We start from the raw sequence: 20,635 nt of genomic DNA, 5'->3' as shown, positions 1-20,635 counted from the left end.
CGGACCCGGTCACGACGCGCCGCAGAGCCCGCCGTGCCTCCCGCCAGGAAACACGACCATGTTCGAGCCGGCTCCTCTACCAACAGGAAGCGTTAAAGATAGAACAGCCGGCGCTGGGCGGGGGAGATGAGGAAGCCGAGCATCTTCTGAGCACCGAGGGCTGCTGCGGGGCCGTTCCAGCCGTGCCCGTGCCCGCTGCGGTGGGAGCCGGGGCAGCGCTCCACACACCTCCGGCCCGCAGCTTTACTTCACTGAAGAGGGATCACAGCCTTTGGTCAGGGCAGGGAGCACCACAAGGATCCGAAGTAAAGCGGTCAGTGCTGCTCCAAGCAGGCCCAGCATCTTTTCAGCTAGCACTATAAACATCGTGCCTTAATTATAATAAAGAATAGCCAGAAACAATAGAAGAAAACCCCAACAACTTAATGTTGCCCCATTTACCCATGCCAGCACCTGACAAGCCAGCTCTAGAGCTTGGGCTTCAGTGCTCAGTTAACAAAGCTAGGCCTGACTTTACATGTGTTTTCTTTTTTTTTACCTCAAATTGCAGTAAATGCTTCAGGGAAAAAAAATCCAGACATCTTGAAATTACTCAGCACCACACTGTGAAAGGAAAAATGTTGCTTAAAGGGAAGGGTGTGGGGTTTTTTTTTGTTTTGGTCCAGTAAATTAACATTTTGCTTGCTCAGAGGTTGCTGTCCAGGATTATACGCTTTGCATAACTTATTATAACACCACACCCTTGTCCTGAGCTGTGTGCAAGTAGTTTGGCTTTTGTTTTTGAATTGTTTCTAGCCCTTGAGCATTTGAAGAAAGTCTTTAAAATATTAACCAATACAACTCTCATCTTCCTGTGTTTCCAGACATTTTACAATAGGAAACAAAGAACAAAACCCTGCAACAATAGCTCAGAGGTATGAATTGCCTCATTCATCTCACTGGAATGTTCAAAAACATTAACTATTTTTTGACTGATTCAGCAGAAAATGTGCTGGCAGATAATAAGCTTATGCCTGATCCAGGGGAGATTCAGGGACTGAGAAAGGTTTTATTTTTCAGCACAGCAAAGTAGCACCTTTCCTGAAAGGAAGCAAATATCCTTGTTGATGGAAGAGGCTGCGTGAGAGGAGAAATTCTGGCTTAAAAGGAGCTGCTGCCTTCCTCTCTCTCTACTGGCTTCAAAACAGCACATGGTTTATCTCAGCCCAGTTCTATAATAAATAATTAGCAATTAGTGCCCACTCAAACATACCAAGAACTAACACTGCAGTCCTTAAGATCTGACCAGGAAAGGCCCGGGATTTCGGTGTGTTTTAATCTCAGGTTTAACACTCAGAACAGGAAAGGCAAGGTCAGCACCACTGGCTGAACTGCCCTTGAGACAATGCCAACCCTAAAACAAAGTTTGTTCCAGCGCCTGTGAGAGAATGCTGAGGCACTAAAAGAACAGTGAGAAAACACATGGCTCCACCATCATTCCACTGTCCTCCCACCAGGAATGGTGGGAATGGGAATGAATCACCACTTTCTTCAGCCAAATTCTTCACCTTGTGCAACATTCTCATCACAAGGTTATGGAAAAGAGCTGTTTCATTATTAGACTGGAGTGCTTGGTGACAGAATATTTATGTGTTAATTCAGAACAATGTAAATTATTATTTCTGCTTACCCCACCACCCAGATTCCTGAGGAGTTCAGTAGCAGGTGAACCAGCAAACTTCAGGTCAACCATTTTAACAATGACTGGGAAGCCACATGTGTCTTAAATAAAGGCAGCATTGGACAAGTGAAGATTAATTTTTTTTAATGGAACCTTTGACCTTTATGAGCAGTATGTAATTTTAAATAAATAGAAAACATAGAGGTGGAAAAAAATTACAAGTTTTAAAAGTGCCAGCTTTCCCCCTTTTCCTTCAAAGATTTCATGATACACAGAGTTACATGTGTCATTTTGGCTGAATTCAAAATAAGTTTATGCAAAGTAAAGCCAAAGTTATACTTCTCTTCCCCACAGACACAACCCCCACACAGGAATCTGAGCATTTCAGCAAACTTCTAGAAATTAGTGCTTTAGCTCTGTTACCCCTGCTTTGCCACACACATTCTCAGTGGCTCACAGTTGGCACAAACATGGAAAAGTCTGTTGTTAAAATGTCAACAGAAGAACACGCAAGTAATCACCACTGTTAAAATGATATTAAAAGTACATCTTGGGCTCAGGTTGATTCACCTTCAATATGCTTTAAAATCACACCTAACTGTAAACAAAAGTGCTCACATATGTCTATGCTGATCAGCACTGCCTCAACCAGGCACTTTGAGGTGGCTGTCCCTGAGCTGGGCTGAAAACTCAGTTCTGCAAGTTTTACATTGCTACAACAGAGTGACCTCTTCAAAGACAGCCCAATCCACAGTTTCCTGTGGTCTTTTATAGAGAGATCCCTCTGATTTGAAGCAGTGGTTGCAGCCATCTCAGGGGATGTTCAGAACAGCTTTGGTAATTGCCTGAGTTGTTTCACATCAAGAATGGTGCCAACAGAATTTATGCTGTTTGTCTGGTTTAACATTTCAAGGGTTGGAGTGTGTAGATTTCCACGGAAGGCCTGAGAATCTCCTTCATCTTTCCTGACGGGTTGTTCTGTGAATTCAACCCTCCCAGGTAACAATCTGGTTTTTGATTTTAAATCCTTTAGGAACTGAAGGGAGTTTTCATCTGCTGGATCTGTCCTGGGAGGAAAAATTTCATTTGCAGTATTTCTTAACACAGGGCTGTTTAATTCTGGTGGAGAAGCATTAGTAGTCAACTCCCTGCTGTGACTTTTTAGGTGAAGTCTTCCATCCATTCTTTTGGGTAATTCAGTCCGGTGGCTCAAGCTGTCCAGTGCAGCAGTACAGTTTTTGTCTGGCATGCTTTTGCTTTTGACAGGGCCAAAATTACCATCTTGAGCCTGCAGCTCCTCTTCCTCTTCACTGCTGTCATCGCCCTGTATCAGCCCATATCTCTTCATGTACTTCTTGGTTGCAAAGGACATGTTGTTGGGTGAAATTAAACTCAAACCCACCATGCTCTTGTCTGTGTTTGTTTGCAAGATGTCGTGGAAGGAGAAATCTGTGGGAGGGTTTTGGCCTGAGCGACTGAGAGACAGTCGGGATAACTGATTTTCACTGAGATACTTCAGTGCTATGGCATTGGCTTCCATGCTCAGATCAACAATGTTGGGACACATGCTGACATTGGCAAATGACATGGAATTCAATCCAGGCACCACTGCTTCAGGACTTATGCACGCCAAAATGCTGAAATAAAGCATCAAAAAGTTACCTTAGCATTACAGGAAAAGCATCAATTTCACGATTTTGCTCACTGTACTGATTTCTTTCTTCTGAACACAGCTCCATATCAGGACTGAGATCACATCTGCACATACTGCAAATCAGCTACTCACCCCCACAGTATCCAAACACTGTGGAGGATGGATGATATCCCCTTCTTTAAATACACCTCCCATCTCTAGCAAGTTACAGAGCTGGCTTTGGCTTTAAAGCAGGTTTGAGCTCTTGGTCTTTTCTCACCAGTGAATGTGACAGTATGTGTGCCTGATCCTACAACTCTGAATTCAGCCCAAATTTTATAGCTAGAAATACAAGCCCAATGACTGAGACCAAGAATATCTTTCCCAATGCATGGTAATTCCAGGATTTTTACACAAACTCTACCATAGCATGTGTTTCCAGAAGTCTACAAGGTCCTAGATTTTGAAGTATCCTCAAATGGGAAATGTTCATTTGTTCTGTTGCCTGGTGCAGCAATTTCTTGTATATATATCAAGTGTTTAAAGACTGAAAGGACAAGCTCAGGTACACCAGTAATGGTATATAAAACACTGCATTTAGTTCACACATCATACATTAGTTCACAAACCCAAGCTCCTCATATTAAGAATTAAGAGCCTTCCTATTTAATTGAGCACAAATTCTGAAGTTTGTCCAGGGAGAATAAACTGGCTCAGAACAACAGCAACCACTTATTATGCTATGGAGCTGCACTGTTGTTTCCTTCTCTACTGAGCTGTAGACCTATTCTCAGAATTGTTTATCAGTCTTGAAAGTGGCAGAAGGAAGAACTCCACCCCACTCCCCAAGTTTGAAGAAAAAAAACCCCAAGAATTCCAGTTTTGCCTTATGGGTTCACATGTTAGCACGTTATTGACGTTAAAAGAACACTGACAGACTCCAGCCAGGAAGGCAGTTCAGAAATTCCAGAAAAACACCCAATAAAATACAAGTAAAAAGGAGAGAAAAGAGGTTAGAAACTGTATGACTGGAAACAGCTTTTGACACATGGCTGAAGAGAAGATGAATTAGGAGGTGGTTAGATTTTTTTGTTTACATAACAGCTACACACTGGGATCAAGAAGACAATAAGGATGAAAGTGAAGCTGTACCAGGCAGTCATCCTATGCCTACACAGCTACACAAGTAAATTCCTGTGCCTAAAAGCCCTCCTTCAGAAGTTACTTCTCTGTTCCTTCCTCTGTTTCAACAAGGCTGTTTCCCTCCCCAGCACTTTCTCTGCTCAAGGCACAGCACCCACAGTAAAAAGCAATTAAGACAGAACTAGTTTTGATTAGATACCAAAGCCACAGTAACAATATCACATATACTGATAAAGTGCCAGACAAAGATTGAGAAGCAATGACAAAATACACAGCTGCTTAATGTTCAGTCTCCCAAGTCCAGAGTTGCTCTAGAATACTTTGACACAACCAAAGAATTGCCCATAACTTCCTCGTTGTTCTAGGGAATTGCATGCACAATGCTTAAGAATCACCAGGTGCTCTAACAAGCAAGAGCTACTTGTGTTATATTTAAATAATCTGAGTTTTGCTAGCAGAGCTCTTAAACCCATCTGAAATGCCCACAGCATGAGCCAGCATTCCAATTTTGCAGGAAATGTAGATCAAGGTGCACCCAAATCCCAGTGGTAGTGAACAGTCTTCTCTTCACTCATTGAGCCAGATACTCATTTTCAGTTGGATCTGCACATTACTACTCAAAACCACCAGCATTTACCTGGCACTCTCCACTTTGTGTGTATTTTCCTTCATAGTGCCAGGTGAGTCCACGGTCACTCCAAGACTCCTCAGTTGCTTGAGTGTGGCACTGATGACACTCTCTTTGTCCACCCCTCCTGTGTCACCCTCTGGAGCCACTTCTGCTGTATTCTCAATATCCTGATACGTGGGACAATCACCAATAACAAATCCTGATTTTAAAGGCAAGTGATTTTGCTCTTCTGAGGTCTTTAACAGGTGGTTTACCTGGCCCTACAGAAAAAGGGAGCACATGGCAAAAACATCATGACATACAGGGACTGTCAAATACCAAAATCCCGACTTATTCTTACACAACTTCGTGGATTAATAGCTTATTCTGACAAAGAAGGCAAATTGAGATACAGTTCAGATGCAATCAAACTCACAGCAGTGTAGTCAAACACTGGAACATCTTACACTTCAAGCTTTCTATAAGAGTCTGTTCTGAATTTAAACACATCACAATACTGATATTCTTCGAGATTAAAATATCTGCACTTTGAGGGACTTAAAGGTAAAATGTCATGTTATATTAAAGGCCACTAATCTGGGAAGTTATCAGCTGATGTCCTTGAATAGAAGAATTATTATTTATTAGATAATAGAAAGTACTCCATGTATGCATGAAAGAGAAGTACAAAATAACCACTTAAACACTTTTAAAAATTGAAGAACCACAAACTTGGAGCCTTCTGTAGAGCACAATGTGAATTTGAAAACCACACGCAGCTTTCATTCATGCCAACACCACATCATAACTTCAGCAGGGTGCTGTTCTGACTGTTGTATTCAGTGCAGAATATAAAACGTGCATGAGTTACCAGTAAGTCCTGGTAAAGCTTCTGCTCCTCTGAGGGCTGCAGAGGCTGTAGCGAGGTGGGTGGCTCCGAGCTCTGCTCACTTGTTACCACCACCTGGCTCCTGGCTCCCTCCGATGGCTCTTTCTGTAAAGACACACTGACGCTTTCTTCCAAGGATGAACCACGAGCAAGTGCTTGGGAAACGTTTCCAGTTCTGGAAGAGAACACCAAGATAGATACATACTTCCTTGAAACAGCAAAAGCATCATTATTACTATATGTTTGTTATTTTTCCACAAACATCAGGGGAAGAGAACAATCAAGTACTGCAAACATAACGGGTTTTAATTTTGCCTGCTGCTCAAGGCTTTGCTCCTTTGTGCAGTCACTTCCTCTCAAAAATCATTTGAGGACTGAGGAAATAGACAATAAAAAATAGAAGTGTGCAACTACAACAGCCTGACTAGTTTTTCAGAAGATCATTTGAAAGTGGCAATGGCATCTCTGGACTAGCCACAACTCAGTGACACTCTGTGACTTAAACCAGATGTAAGGAAAGTTATTAACGATTTGGAATTTATGTTTTCAGCATTTCACTTATAAGTCTTTAGGAACAAGTATCTTCTGTATGCTCTGACACACAACTTGTGCAAAAAGCTGCTTTTACCAGGGTACAGAACTTATCACGGGATTCCTGTGGCGGTTTAAAAACTTCTCAAAAACAGTTACAGGTACACACATGCACAGTGAGTATCACAAACTGAGAACACACACCTAATTGAAATATTTTTCAATAAGAGATGTGAAAGAGGAGTTATAAAGGCTAAAAAGGGCAAACACTGAATGAGTTACAACATGATGCTCTGCACCCCCCTCAGTTGGTGTGTGCATTGCATAAGCCCTTGGAGACCAGACATATCAATACTGCTATCATCCCAAGAAGATCCACCAGCAACCCTCCTCCCCCTTCCTGTTCCTCCTGAGGAGACAAGTGTAAGATAAGGGAATTTCAGAACTCAACTGATCAATTGCCTGTGTTGAAAGCGATAAGATTTAAACCACGTGACATACCAGATAGTCAATGTAGGTTATCAGCTACTGTTACACTGGCAATTATTCATCATTCCCAAAAATGTTCCCATCCTCCTCCTCAAAGAAATCTGGGTGATGGTTTACATTCTCACTATAAGATACTTTACAGCTATTTTACTGATTTATGAATCAAAGTTGAAGAGACCCTTAAGATGCCATTGTCCTAAAATACAATATTCATAAGATTGATCTGAATCCATAATATTTCTGGTAGCAGTATATGTTTGCAGACAGTACTTTAATCAAGGACTATGAACAGGTTATAGCTTAATTACCATCATTTTTCCCGATATGAGTATTTTAGGAACCTAATTTAACTGGAAGGGTATTCCCCCTCCTTTGGTTTTTTATACTCAGACAATATTAGATCACTAAAGTGCTACATTTTTGAGCTATTCCTACATAGAAATAGCATCCATATAGATAATTAAAAGCATTTTTAAAACCACTTCCCAAATTAGTCTGAGATTAGTCACTACACTATAAAGAAACTGAGCTTAAAAATAATTAAATTAACAGCAGTGAAGTCAGTATCTGCATACACCACACACAAAGTAATCAGGCATAAAATAAGGAGAAATTCAGGGAACAGCCACATAATTACAAACTCCTCATCCCAAGCCCCTCAGAACTGGAAGAGTTCTGAATGCTGACAAGGAAAAGCCATTGTAGGAAAACAAGTGAGTATAGCAGCACCCCCTTTTGCAGTCAGGATTTAAGGTAAGAAAAGGAGTGCTGCCAGCACAGTGCATGCTTTTGCACATTAAAGGCTTTTGCCATCAGCTGCTGCTGATAGGTAGGCGAGCTAAACCTGCGTGACTGATAAATGCAGACTCTAAAGGCAGCTGTGTTTTGGTGAGCTATACAATTCAAAGCATAATTAAAAAAAATAAAGAAGGGAGAGAACACAACAGCTGAGGTCAGACTATTTATAACTCCTGAAGAAAAAAATAATACAGAAGTAATAACTTACATAAGGCATTTCAGCACATTATGTGAGCACAGGGTGTTTCTGTTACTTACTGGGGAGGGTTCTGATTAGTCCCTTCTTCCACAAGGTGAATACTCTCTACAAAGCTGGGCAAGTCAACCACCCTTAAGGAAGAAGCAATACTTGTATTACTTGCATCTTGTTCAGCATTAATTGAAATGCTTATATCCTCCTTGGAAATCTCTCCATCCTCTTTTTTCCCTTGTGGTACAGAGTTGCCTTGTTTTTCTGAGGTTGTATTCCAAAATAAACTGGCACCTAGGATAAAATTAAACATTTAACTGTTCAGGAAGAGTCATTACTTTTTTCTGAGACCCTTTGGCTTTGTATAGCTAGAGGAATAATTTTCTCCTGTTCATGTTTCTTTCAACATTTTAAAAGTAATTTACAGTTTAAATCAGCTAAAAGTTGCCAAAACATCATTCAAGTCCTAGTTTCTTCCAAAGTATACTTGATAAAAAAAAAAGTTGTATTAAATAATTTTAATGTATTGACCTTGAGCCTGTTTCAAAGTTTCCTCCAGACTAACCACATTTCCATGGATTTAAGAGGAACTAATATGTTAATATGCAGCTGTACAGATACAGCTGCATAACTTGCCTAAATTAAAGCATATACAATCTCCTCTTCATGCATGACTTACAAACAACATCAATAATATATTTATTGGAACACTATATGACACAGAAGCTATATACTTTTCAAAACAGTGTATTAAATCAAAAAAGATGTGGAGTTATGTCTTAACAAGACACCATTTTAAACAGAACACCTTTCTAAAGCTATTGGAAAAATAATTCTTTCAGTGATGGCAATCAAAGACAAAAGTAACTCCAGGCTGAACTTGCAAACAACACCTCAACAACTCAAGTGTTTTTTGGATCTAGGTGCATGTTTGCACAGCTTCAGCATTTCTGCACATTTCCTCCACGCTCAAACAAACCACAGAAACGTCCAGAAGAAGCGGTGCCAGCCCGTTTGAAATCATGCGGCGTTACCTGTGCTCACGGCAACGCTGACGCCTCTCCTCCTGAGCGGTGGCGGTGAGGTCTGTGTCTCCATGGATACGAGGTCCCCTGGCCTCGCCTGCACAGCCCGCCCGGCTGCTGCCGCCTCCCCGGAGCCCGCCTGGCGAGCCTGCGCCTCCAGCAAGCGCTGGATCTGCAACAGCCAGCACAAAGTTAGGCTCTGCACAAGAAAATGTAAGCTGTAGCAGGCAAAAGGGAATTAATTGGGTTCTGCTAAGATCTGGATTCAAACACGGGCTGCGCTGCCACAGTGGTCTGAACACCTTCCAGTTCTCAGCAGTGCACACAGCATAAATCAAAACACCAATTTTGATGTTGGCAGAGCTAGCAAAGATGTTTAAGCACGTTGGCAGAGGCAGCACCAAGACAACTTGGGTAAAGCCTATTTGCACCACACTTGCTGGAAGTATTCCCTCCCTTTCATTCACACACAAAGCCTATTAACCGACTTACCAGCCAAGCATTTATATGCCAACTGTCCCTACACCAACTTTGTATTAATTACAAAGCTAAGCAATTAAATGATAAAATTAAGGTTGCCAGGCAATCTTCTCTCTAGGATTTTCATCCATCCTGTTCACCAATTAGTTTGCAGCTCCAGGGAGAAATACAGTAACAGTGAAGGCAGTAAGGAGGGGTTTCCCCTCACACAATCCATGCTTTGGTAGCCTGACTTTACATACAGGAACTATACCAAAAACAAATTCCAGGTGTAATTTTCTAGTTCAAGTACTGCAAACTTTCCTTTTTGTATTGTTCATCACCAGCAGCAAAATTTAAACTCTGGCTCTTCAGCCCCAAGTCATAGCCTGCAAAATACAGGGCCAGCAGATTGATCAAGGGGCTGGTATTTTAAAGAAACTTAACCTTGTGAGGCAACAGAACACAGCAAGACTCCCAAAGTCCAGTTTTCTAGCACAGCAAAGACCTGATGAATCAGGAATCGATGCAGAAAACTGAAGTTTTCGAAGCAACAGCTCAGGGAGCTGCAGGCTTGAAGGTGGAAAAAGCAACATATGTGAACATTTGTGCTTCATCTTTAAGTTCACAATAATTCCAAAGCCTATGGATTTTTTTTTTTTACACAAATAAGCATTTAAGTAGAAAAGCATTTATACAAAGAGTGTATCAGTTTGCATTACAGTCTACTAAAAGCAAATCTTCATGTTACGGGAACACCACAAAAATAAATGCAAAATTTAATGAGATATAAGTCAAATAATTTTTAAAGGGACACCAATTGGTAGAGCTAATTGAGTCCCTTCTCCATGCCCAGACTCCAGCTGGTATGACAGGCTCCCTTGTTCCAACACAGATAGACAACAATTAATTTAATTCCTTTGGCAGGGGAGCAATCAAAGCATAATCACGGAGAGGGCAGAGCAGAAAGCTGACATCTCCACAAACCTGAGCCTGCAGTAATTTGAGTTGCCTGTCTTGCTCGGTGAGGAGGCGGAATGCATCTGGAGATAATCCCATCATGCCATTATCTGGTGCTGCTGCAGGAGCAGGGCAGGGCAGGCACGGCGAGTGGGCTGCGCAGCACTGCAGGCTCGAGGGGCTCGATGGCATCCTTACTCCAGGTGATAAGCCACTGTCAAGAGAACAGCTCCCTGTTTTCCCAGGATATCTCACATTTATAGGGCTGCTTGTGGCATATCCTGGGTTGCAGCAAACATTTGGGCAAATGGTATTGTGATGGAACACTGCACAAGGATTTTGCTGAGCCACCTCCACTTGGATTTCCGCTCCGTGGTTGGGGCTCATTTTACCAACTCCTTGCCATGAGTTTATGGGATTGTACTGGAGAGAAGCAGGACACTGACAGCTGCATGCTGGACAGGAAGGTGACACCTGAACTGGCACCTGCAGGTCTGGTGGCTGTCTGCAGCTCTGTGGTGACAAAGCAGAGCTGTGGAGGACTGGCTGTGTAACAGCAGGAAGCTGCTTGGAAGCAGGTATTGATGCTCTCCTAGCCAGAGGCTCTCCCTGGGATGTGACACTGTCAGGATTTAATACAAGTTTTTCCAATGGCTTCCTGGGGTGGTGCACAGATGCATCTGGGGAAGGCCCACTACAGGGAGTTGAAGGAGAAGATGATCCTGAACTTTTTCTTGATTGAGAGGAAGCCTTCTTACACTGCACCTGCTGCTGTAGTAGAACTTGTTTTCCTCTACAAGGCACTGAAGGTGGAATTTTCTGGTTTATAGGAGTTGGTAATCGTCTCAAAGAGGGATCTCCCATATTAGTAGGAAAGTTCTGCCTGTCTTCAGAGTGCTGGCTGGGGGGACACTTAGATCTCATGCACCACTTCTTTTCAATTGGCTGATTTGGCACTGTGGGTAGACTTTTGGCATTTGAAGTCCCCACAGGCTTAGATGATTGTCCTGATTCTATGAAGCTCCCATCCAAAATAAGTGACAGCTCCGGCACCGAAGGAAAAATTTTGGTAACCTGAAAGGACAATTACACACGTGTATGGTAATTTAAAAACATTGGCTGCTCTTTGAATGCAGAATTTCCTTAAAGAAAATGTTTTCATTTAAAATCAATATATGATGATTATCAGCTCTAAACCAACCATATGTTAAATACGTTCCTAAAAGATTGGAGAATCCAGAAAAAGCAGCAATATCTTTAGGAACATTCTGAAAGGAAAATTGCTTTCATATAGTGTAACAGCCATGTCTGCCAAACGAATGCTCCATGTCATTTGGGAGTACATTTCAGAGTATAGATATTCCCCTTCTAGAGGTGGACTCTATGTTCCCTCTTGCTATTCTTAGATGCAGGAGATACCTGCAATGGAACATATTTTATACACAATTATCACATCCCTCTGGACCTACGCTGTACAAGGGCTGGTATTTATTGCATTTGTATACACTTTAGTAAAAAAGGGACAGAGCAGCAGATCTTTTGGGTAAATGAAATAAATGTCCTATTTAGGACAGCAAGAGCTTGCTGTCTTTGTCTCAGACACTACAGCTCTTGCATTCAACAAGAATGAGATTCCTAAAGTAGAAACTACTTTCGCTGTTCCCAAATCATAGCATTACAGGAATTATAGTGTCTAGAATCCTGGAAAAATGGCAGGTTAACTAGAGAAGGAGTGGGACTCTTGATTCATTTCTTCAATTCTGTTGTTCCCTGCTAGCATTTACAGAGAGAGCCTTTAACAGTCTCCAGTTCCTTTACAGTGAGTTTTGCTGCTCTAAGTGTCACATCTGAGACACCAGGAACAACTATTTCTGTAGTTACCTGTTGACTCACTGGGTGAGGACTTGGAATTGGTCTGGGGGATAAATCCTCATCTTCCACACCAGAGTCATGATCACTTGCTGACAACTTGCTGGGTGAAGAGCTGTGGGGAGGACTAAAACCAGAACAAATCAAAGTAAAAATGTTTCCTTGTCACATTTGGCAGCAGTAACATGAAACTTTATGTTTTTCAATGTGCCATCTACAGTGCATCATTTTTCTAAGAAGCAGTTGCCATCTCTCTTCTCCCTGATTAGCTGGGGAGTTCACCCAGCAAACAGTTCTAAGATCAAACAATGAAAATACAAATGTTGCTTTTGGGCAAGAATATACAAACCCTCCCTCCACACAGCATCACACAAACACACCTTTTAAGTGACATTCTAACAGCAAAGCATTGATTTATAGTAAAAAGATAGGAGATGCTACAGTAAAGATTGTAACATTGTTTGAAAGAAAATGAAGGCCATCTTCTAGTCATATATAAAAATTTGATGGATAAGCTAGGTTCTTAAAAATTACTAAGTTTCAACCTATCCAGGTCTTGGAGCTCTGAAATCTCCAAGAAGAAAAAAAAGGATTTTTTTCTGATCTAGGTAGATTTCAAGCAGAGATTTGCTTCAAAGGACAGATCTCACTTAAAGCTTAATACAGTGAACTAAGCCTCATCAGTGAGGAAGCCTTTTTAGAAACATCCTCTGTATAAATTAAAACCACCAGTACCAAGTAGGTTTTTTGGAATACAGTCAGCTTGACCATTTTACTAGAAAAATATTAACTCGAGGAATAAACAAAAGCACATACACAGATTTTAATGCAAGAGAATTGCATTAAACCAACACATAGATCAAAAGCCTCATCCAATAAATATTTCATTTTTGCATATAAATGGCATCTGAGAGATTTACCTTTTGATTGGAAGTTTCTTGCAAATTCTGCTGAAGAACTCAGTTTCTGCATTTTGGTTTTCTGCACTCAACTCAAACTGGATAGAGCTCTTGTCTGATGGTTCAACATTCTGGAATTAAATGTTCCACACTTGTGAAGCATGAAACTTTCAAACTTTCAATCACTGAGGTACTACTCCCAAAGAAACAGCTTTAAGGACATTTACATGATTATTTGCTGCTTGTCCTCTACTTTCAAATTTTTCACCACTACAAGGAAGCAGGCAACTTCCCTTCCTGTTAGGCACTGCTCCCTGCTACTCTGTGAAGTAGTTGGGCTAATTATAGTCAGGAGCAGATGCTTCCTCACTGTAACTGCTCAGATACTCCTCCAGGGCTGTCACCACTACAGGAAACTGCAAACGTTCCTGAACTGTTTCACACACCACAGCTAGGCAACTCCTGGAGACAACAGTGAGCTTCTGTGGAGAGATCTGTCATCTTCAGAAAGCTAAGCTGTCCCTAGGCTAAAGGCAGCCCTGAAGAAGGAAATTCAATTAGGAAGAGAACTGAGTACACAGCATAGCATACACATTACACTCACTGCTTCTCTGACAGAGCATAGCAGCATTTACTGAGTAAATTAACAACTCAGCCTCAGGTTCTGCACATTTCCTAGAACTTCCTCAAACCTTACTAGCCATCTCCCAGACTTCTAGCATCAAATTCTTTGAGAGCTCCTTTGCACTAAGTTAAAATTTGCCATGATAAAACTGTGATGAAATTTGTAACCTCTGAATTCCTTTTTGCATTCAGCTTCAAGCAAAGCACAATACTCAGCTTTGCTCTCCAGCAAGCATCACCCAGATGTGAACACAGCACACCAGAGTCACAAATACCATAGGAAGTCTGAGTTTCATAAGGCCAGAAGGTCACTAGTAGGAAGGAACACTAAGCAAGTACAACACAGCACAGTGTACTTAAAAGACAGATGTTTTAATGCTATTAGAAAAGTGAGCAGTGCTGACTTTGGAAGTCATTTCTCAATTTGAGGGACAAACTGAATTTCCTAGTAGTCCCTAGGAAAAAGAAGCTTTATAGAGCTACATCATTTTCAAACACTGCAGATCCATTTGGGTCACATCATAATGACTCTTTTTAAGGCAAATTTTGAAGAACCACGAGGCAGGAGGAAAGCAAGACACTTACTTTGAAGAGGTGAACTGTTTCATGACAAGTTAGGATCTGAAAGCCCAGCTCAGTCTGCCCACTGCACGGAACACACTCATAAAACTCTGGTTCCTTGTGTGTCAATGAATAAAGCACAATAAGAAAACTCCCAGATTCTGAAAAAACCCTAAAACAGAAGAAAAACACATCTTTAAATAGCTTAAACATGAAACCCTTATATTTTCAGTACAGTGAGAAAATTTTCACACAGTTTAGCAAACTGGTCAGTCTCAGCATTCTGACTGGTGCTGAGCTACAGACAATGCAGATTTATTACTGTAGCCACATGCAAGAATCAAAGAAAAGTAGAGAAATGGGAATAATCCATCTCCTTTGTATTTCAAACGTTTATGATCACTTAGTACTTCAAATGAATTCCTGGAATAGCTTAAACATAACACAGAAGAAAACATTTGTAAGAATGATACTGTGTTTTATTTTCTTTAGTTTTCAGTTGAAGATGCATTATAAAGACACTTAGTGACTTAATTATCCCTAAACATTCAAACAACACTAATTAACAAAAAGATTTTTTTAAGGAAAATTATATTGAAGTTTTTTTCCTACAAGTTGAGAATAGCACATAACAATCAGCATTTAACACAAGTTCAAGGATAATAACGATGTGTGTTTCCAGGAAAAGGTAATACTACTTTCAGAATACTTTTCTTTTTATAGCACTTGTAGCATGCTTCTTTGTGGAGTTTTTGATTTGTTTGCTTTTTCATTAAATAATACATGTGATAGAAAAAACAGTAGAAACAGGATGCTTGAAAAACACATTCATGCAACTTCAAAATTATACTTACAATTTAAAGAGTTAATGTATGATGCACAGATTAAGCAGTTAGCCTGCAGAGGTTAATGCTGTTTGCATGGTTCATCAAATCTCCTTAATCCACCTCCATGATGGCATCAGTGAAAGTTAATGAGAGTCAAGCATCCAAATTGCGTATCTAATAATCTAATTGGTCTCTTATCTGTGTTTGGACATATTTCAGTTGTTAAGGGAAAGAAGTTTATTTTGTAATTGCAGACACATCTGTTCACCAAACGTGTCTGTATTTCATAATTTAAAAACAAGTGTGGTCAATCAGAAGTGCTTATGCATACAGCATATTTTGGAGTCTCATTTACCTGAGGGCAATTTCAAACTATAAACATCTTGGCAAATATCACAGGTGAAAAAATGTAGACAACGAGGAATGATTATCCACTAATATCACAATGAAAAAATAACCCGCAATGCAAACACTCTTAAAAAACTGAATATTTAACAGGAAGTCATAACAGGACACCATAGGCTGCAAATCAATATGCCTCAATATGCTGGTCAGGCACTACCAGGAAGAAAACTTTTCTGAAAGAAAATACCCCTAAGGAAAGATCAAAAACAAAATCCCACCACTGTTTAAATTACTGTTTTCTGCTGGTGGCTTTTTATTTGAACTAAAATGCAGTGACCTTAATGATATTAATGTTTACCCTTTTCTGATTTTGAGATATCAGCTTACCTTTCCAACATTTCAGTCACAGAAAATTTTTGTGCAGAAGCCAAAATTGAAAAGAACATTTAAACCAGACAGCTTTACCTCTATACAACATATAAATCACAGAATTTCCTCAAAAATCTTTGAGCACAGCCCATGCTGTCATGCATTTCTGGGGAATACTTTTTTAGGCAGCCAATAGCTTCTGTGTGTTACCTATAAAAGTGACTTGCCTTTCTTGAATTGAAGAACTGAACAAATACCGCAAGCAACAGGCCCAGACTTGAGGACTATAAATATGAGTAACTCCACTCAGCCAACTAGAAATAAGAAAAAATCTAATTAGAGACAGTTCTGTTACCAAATTTTTGCTGTGCAATCACTCAGACACATCTCAAATCTGTGTGTGTGTTAATCTGGACAAACACTTACACTCCAACTAATGGCAGAGCATAAGCCTTGGGATCAGACTCAAGCAGCAAAAGCAATTTCCGTGTTTGGTCCATAGTAAGGTAGCTGAAACAAATCAAAAGTTGGGTTTTTTTAGTATTTTGGAAGGCAGTTTTTTAGAAAAAAATCCTGAAGAGACAAGTACAAGTTTAGAAAATACAGTAAAAAAAGAAATTTAAGGGAAAAAAAAAATCAAAACTACTCTTACTCCATACACCTAACAGCAACTCCCCAGCTTTTCAGCAATTCCCTGTGTATCAAAGAGTTATCAAGGACAAAAATTACTTAGTACTATTCACAGTATTTTTAGTGAATACTAGAATTAGTCTTCATAACAAATCCCAAAGTGCAAGTCATGTTAAATTTGAAGAACAACTTTCAGAGAGGCATTCATAAAGTCCCAGTCCAAATATAATGATATTCAGTTGCTTCACATTATTTCCCTAATCTATCCTTAGGTCATCCTACTAAATTAGTTACCAGTCAGAATGATGACTCCTCATAACATCTCAGAAGCACAATTAACAAAAAAAAAAGCTTTGGTCTCATTTTCATTGCAGGGCAAGCACTGATGATGTTTAAAAAGCTGTTTATATTTATTATGTTAACTAGAGGTGTGTTCTCCTGCCCCAGAAGGAAGATCCTTTCACTGAAGCCAAAAGCAAGAACTCCTACTCAACCAGTTAATGTTTATGTTCCACCCCATTTCCTGTTTCTTATTCATAACTTTGAATATATTTCCATGGCCAGAAGACATGCCTTTTTTGTGACAGTTATTTTATTAAAAAGCAAAGTACAGTTGAGATCTCTCCTATCCACCTCCTTCAGGAAAGGCAAGAAACTGCCAGGCAGCTTTGACAGTTTTAGCATCACCCTTTACTCACCCACATTTGTAAGTTCCTTGAACTTGTGCAATATTCATAGGACTGTTCAAATTTCTAGCTAGGGCTGTTGGAATAATTGGGACAGACTTCACAGGGGTGTATTCCAAAATATTTGCCACAGTAAGAGAAGCCCAGTGAAAATTAAAGTGTAGATTATCCAGGTTTTCTGTGAAAACAATGTGAGCTCTAACAGTGAGCAGTTTGGAAAGATCCAGAGATTCTTTACTGCACAGACTCTGCTGCAGACCCTAAAAGTAAGAGAGAAATAAAAAAAGAGTTAAATACACTAAATTATTTTCATATGATTACCACGATTCAAGATGCATTACACTAGGAACTCAAATTATTCATCACAGCTACTATTGCAGCAGGTACTATACAAAAAGCCGTTAACCCAGGTCTCCAAAGCTCACTGCTCTACTGAATAAAATGAATAATGCAGAATACACTTGAAAGTCAGCTATGCACACCTTAGCATTGTTTTATGATGTATTAGAAAACTTGGGGTTACTTCAATTATATAAAAATTAACATAACAGACAACTAAAAGGCTCAAGCTGATTTGTTAAAGTTTTCTTACTTGCATTCAAGAAATATGCAATTTAACATCTGGATGTATCATCATGAGCAAGTTCAGGTGTGAGGCAGGCTAAATTAATATTATAAAATACACACTACAACAACTACAGGGAGAAGTTTACAAGGACAGAAAGTGCATTTAGCAGATTACATGTCTACAGCAGAGCACACATTTCAGCTATGGCTGTGAACCTACCAAGGGCTTTGCACGTTTTGGGCGGGTCACTTGCCTAGCAACACTTCAGCAACAACTGCCCAAATATTGCAACTGATTAATGACAGTTTTGAGGAAAAAGACCAAAAAAGCTATTTTCTCTTGTTTAAGTAAGTTTGCTGCAATTGCTTTTGTTTTGCTGGTTAGACCAGCTGAAAAACTCAGCAGCAAGATTTTCGTCCAAGATTAAAGACTGTGTGATCCTTAAATGCCTGTGAGGATTAACTGATTTTAACAGTTTCCAATACATTTTCCAATGACACTCAAGCAGCTCATTTCACACAGTCTTGCTTCAGCCATGACCTTGCTGTGCTGGAAATCAGGCTCTGTGTATAGTCCAGTGTCCTGCCTGGCAGAGAGTTCACTGTTTAAGAGACCCAAAAGCTGCTAAGAGCTGCCTACCTTGAAAACCAAGCTGATATCTTCAGCACTGTGCACTATTATATTATCTGAACAAGGTCCCCAGGCATTAACTGTACATGGAACCAAAAAGTCTCCAGGAAGGGATGCAGTTGGAATTTTGCCCGATCCACCAGCAACGTCTCGGCCAGGATCAAAGCGATCTATTGTTAGCGTTATGCCTTCCCCATCTTCAAAATAAATAAATAAGGTTAGAGTCCAAGAGCAACAGCTCAGGCTGCTTAACAACCGCTTACTCAACCCACCAATACTGCATGTCTACCTCACGTTTAGAATTACCTTCATCTGCTGCCAGGGTCCCAAGCAAAAAACAGGAAAAAGATTTCTTTTCATTCTGCTTAGCATGGCGATAGGCAAGCCGCAAGGTTTTCTCTAGCAGAGAGAGTCTAGGGTTTCTAAAAGAGACCATACACAAGTTTAAATCACAAATTCTTTTTAATATTTGTTTTAAAAAAGTATCACTTATCCATATGGGAAGAAAACGGAAAGATATTTTAAGTTACTCTAGACTGATGCACCTTCAAGCCATTGGACTGTGTTACACAAAGGAAAGGAATGGAAACTGAAATCTTTCCAGTGAAAATCCCCATACACTTGTAATAAACACACTGCTTCCTTTGCTATACAACAGAATCAAAAGACAAAATGAGGCTTTGCATCACACAATCCATTACTTATTTTAACCTTTAGCTTCCCTGAAAATGGATACCTGTAATAGGTGATGTGTGCGCCAATGACATCGCCCATGGGCATTGGGTCCCAAAGTGCACACTTGGACAGAGGGAAACTGAAAGGAACCATCCTTTTGGGAACAAATCTGGGAAGATCAGAGATAAAAACATGGATTAAGATACATTGTTATCTTACAGTCTTTAAAACAAAAAACAAAGGCATGACACAGTAAGAAAACCAACAAACAGGATATAGAAACTGTTGGTATTTTTTTGTTTCAAGTTCAGGCCAACAAAACAGAAACTTTGTCCTACAAAACTGTCGAGTTATGAAGCCAACACAAAACCTTTTTTGCTCACCTGACAGTTTCTTTGTGGAACTTTGGAAGATTTATAGGCCAAAATACAAGCTTGAAAACAAAGTTTAATGAAGAGCTACTTGAATATAACTCAGCGAGAAAAAGAGTCATCACTAAGCAGAAACTCCCATGGCACAAAAAAACCTGATTTAGCAAATTTAACACTAGATCAGCTTCCCAAAGCCTTCTTTTAGTCTTCGTATTTCAAGTAAGCATTCAAACCACTTAAACTTTGAAGACTTCTGAAATAAAGCCTTGGCTTAACTCAAATATTATAGTGCAAAACTTGCAGTCAGACTTCAAAGAGCCCTGCAGAAATTACTATGTAATCACATTAACTTATTCACACAAGCAGGATTAGATTTTTTTTGAGGCGCCTAAACAAAGCAACATACAAAACAATTGACAGCCCATACCATTTGGCAAATACCTCAATACCTTTTAACAAATAAGCCAGAAGTCTCTTTGTAGTTATCTCAAGCATGAAACTTTGCCAAGCAAAGGTGCTTCCTCTACATTTCAACTTGCCAGGAAAGAACTTATTTTTAAGGCAGTCCTCCAAGGAACTCGGCCATCTCTGATGCTTCCAGCGGCAGTTAATTAATTCCGCTTAAAAGCCAAATGCCCAAACAAGCCTCAAACTTAAGTTTATAAAATGGGGAAATTTTTTAAAGCCCACTGTTTCAACTTGACAAGCATGAAGCAGAAGCCCACTCCCCCTCCTCCCACAGCTCTTTATACCCACAGCCGCCCTAGCCCGGGGCACCGGGCGCGGTGTGCCCGGCGGGGCTGGGGCGATGCGGGCCCTCCCGGCGCCGAGCGGGTACCTCAGATCCGACCCAACGGGGTCCGGGCAGGGCCGCAACTCTGCCCTCTCCTCTTCTCCCTCTCCCTGGCGCGGGGCCCGCCCGCTGCAGCCCCGGCGCGGCCGGACAGCGGCCGTGAGGGAGGAGCGGCGCCGGTGCCACCTCGGGCTCCCACTCCGGCACCGCCGCTCCCGCCGCGTCCCGCCCGCCCCGGCGCCTTCTGCGGCCCCGGCCGGCCCTCCGCCCCGCCAGCCAATCAGAGCGCAGAGCCCGCCCCCTCTACCAGCTTCTGCCCAATCGACGCTCGGAGGGGAACGGCCCGCTCGGCCAATCAGAGAGCGGCCCGGGGAAACCAACCGCCAGCGCGCGGACAGGGG

The 20,635-nt window shown here is 40.9% G+C and overlaps 1 protein-coding gene across 1 annotated transcript; it reads right to left on the bottom strand.

The window, feature by feature from the left end:
• Positions 1–1,787: 1,787 nt before the first annotated feature.
• STIL (STIL centriolar assembly protein) lies at positions 1,788–20,619 on the bottom strand. The gene is made up of 16 exons (XM_063407123.1): positions 20,280–20,619; positions 19,132–19,239; positions 18,702–18,817; positions 18,405–18,592; positions 17,210–17,457; positions 16,308–16,391; positions 16,109–16,195; positions 14,365–14,512; positions 13,177–13,286; positions 12,269–12,383; positions 10,415–11,461; positions 8,978–9,140; positions 8,012–8,237; positions 5,918–6,110; positions 5,074–5,327; positions 1,788–3,297 (listed from the first exon to the last, which is right to left on the bottom strand). Exons 2-16 carry the CDS (start codon positions 19,221–19,223, stop codon positions 2,484–2,486), a joined length of 3,885 nt encoding a protein of 1,294 aa, XP_063263193.1. The 5' UTR covers positions 19,224–19,239; positions 20,280–20,619; the 3' UTR covers positions 1,788–2,483.
• Positions 20,620–20,635: the final 16 nt, after the last annotated feature.

This window comes from Prinia subflava, chromosome 10 (assembly GCF_021018805.1).
Source record: "Prinia subflava isolate CZ2003 ecotype Zambia chromosome 10, Cam_Psub_1.2, whole genome shotgun sequence".
In the NCBI taxonomy this organism is placed as follows: domain Eukaryota; kingdom Metazoa; phylum Chordata; class Aves; order Passeriformes; family Cisticolidae; genus Prinia; species Prinia subflava.
The sequence above is the reverse complement of the archived record's forward strand: the minus strand, read 5'-3'. Positions and strand labels throughout refer to the sequence as shown.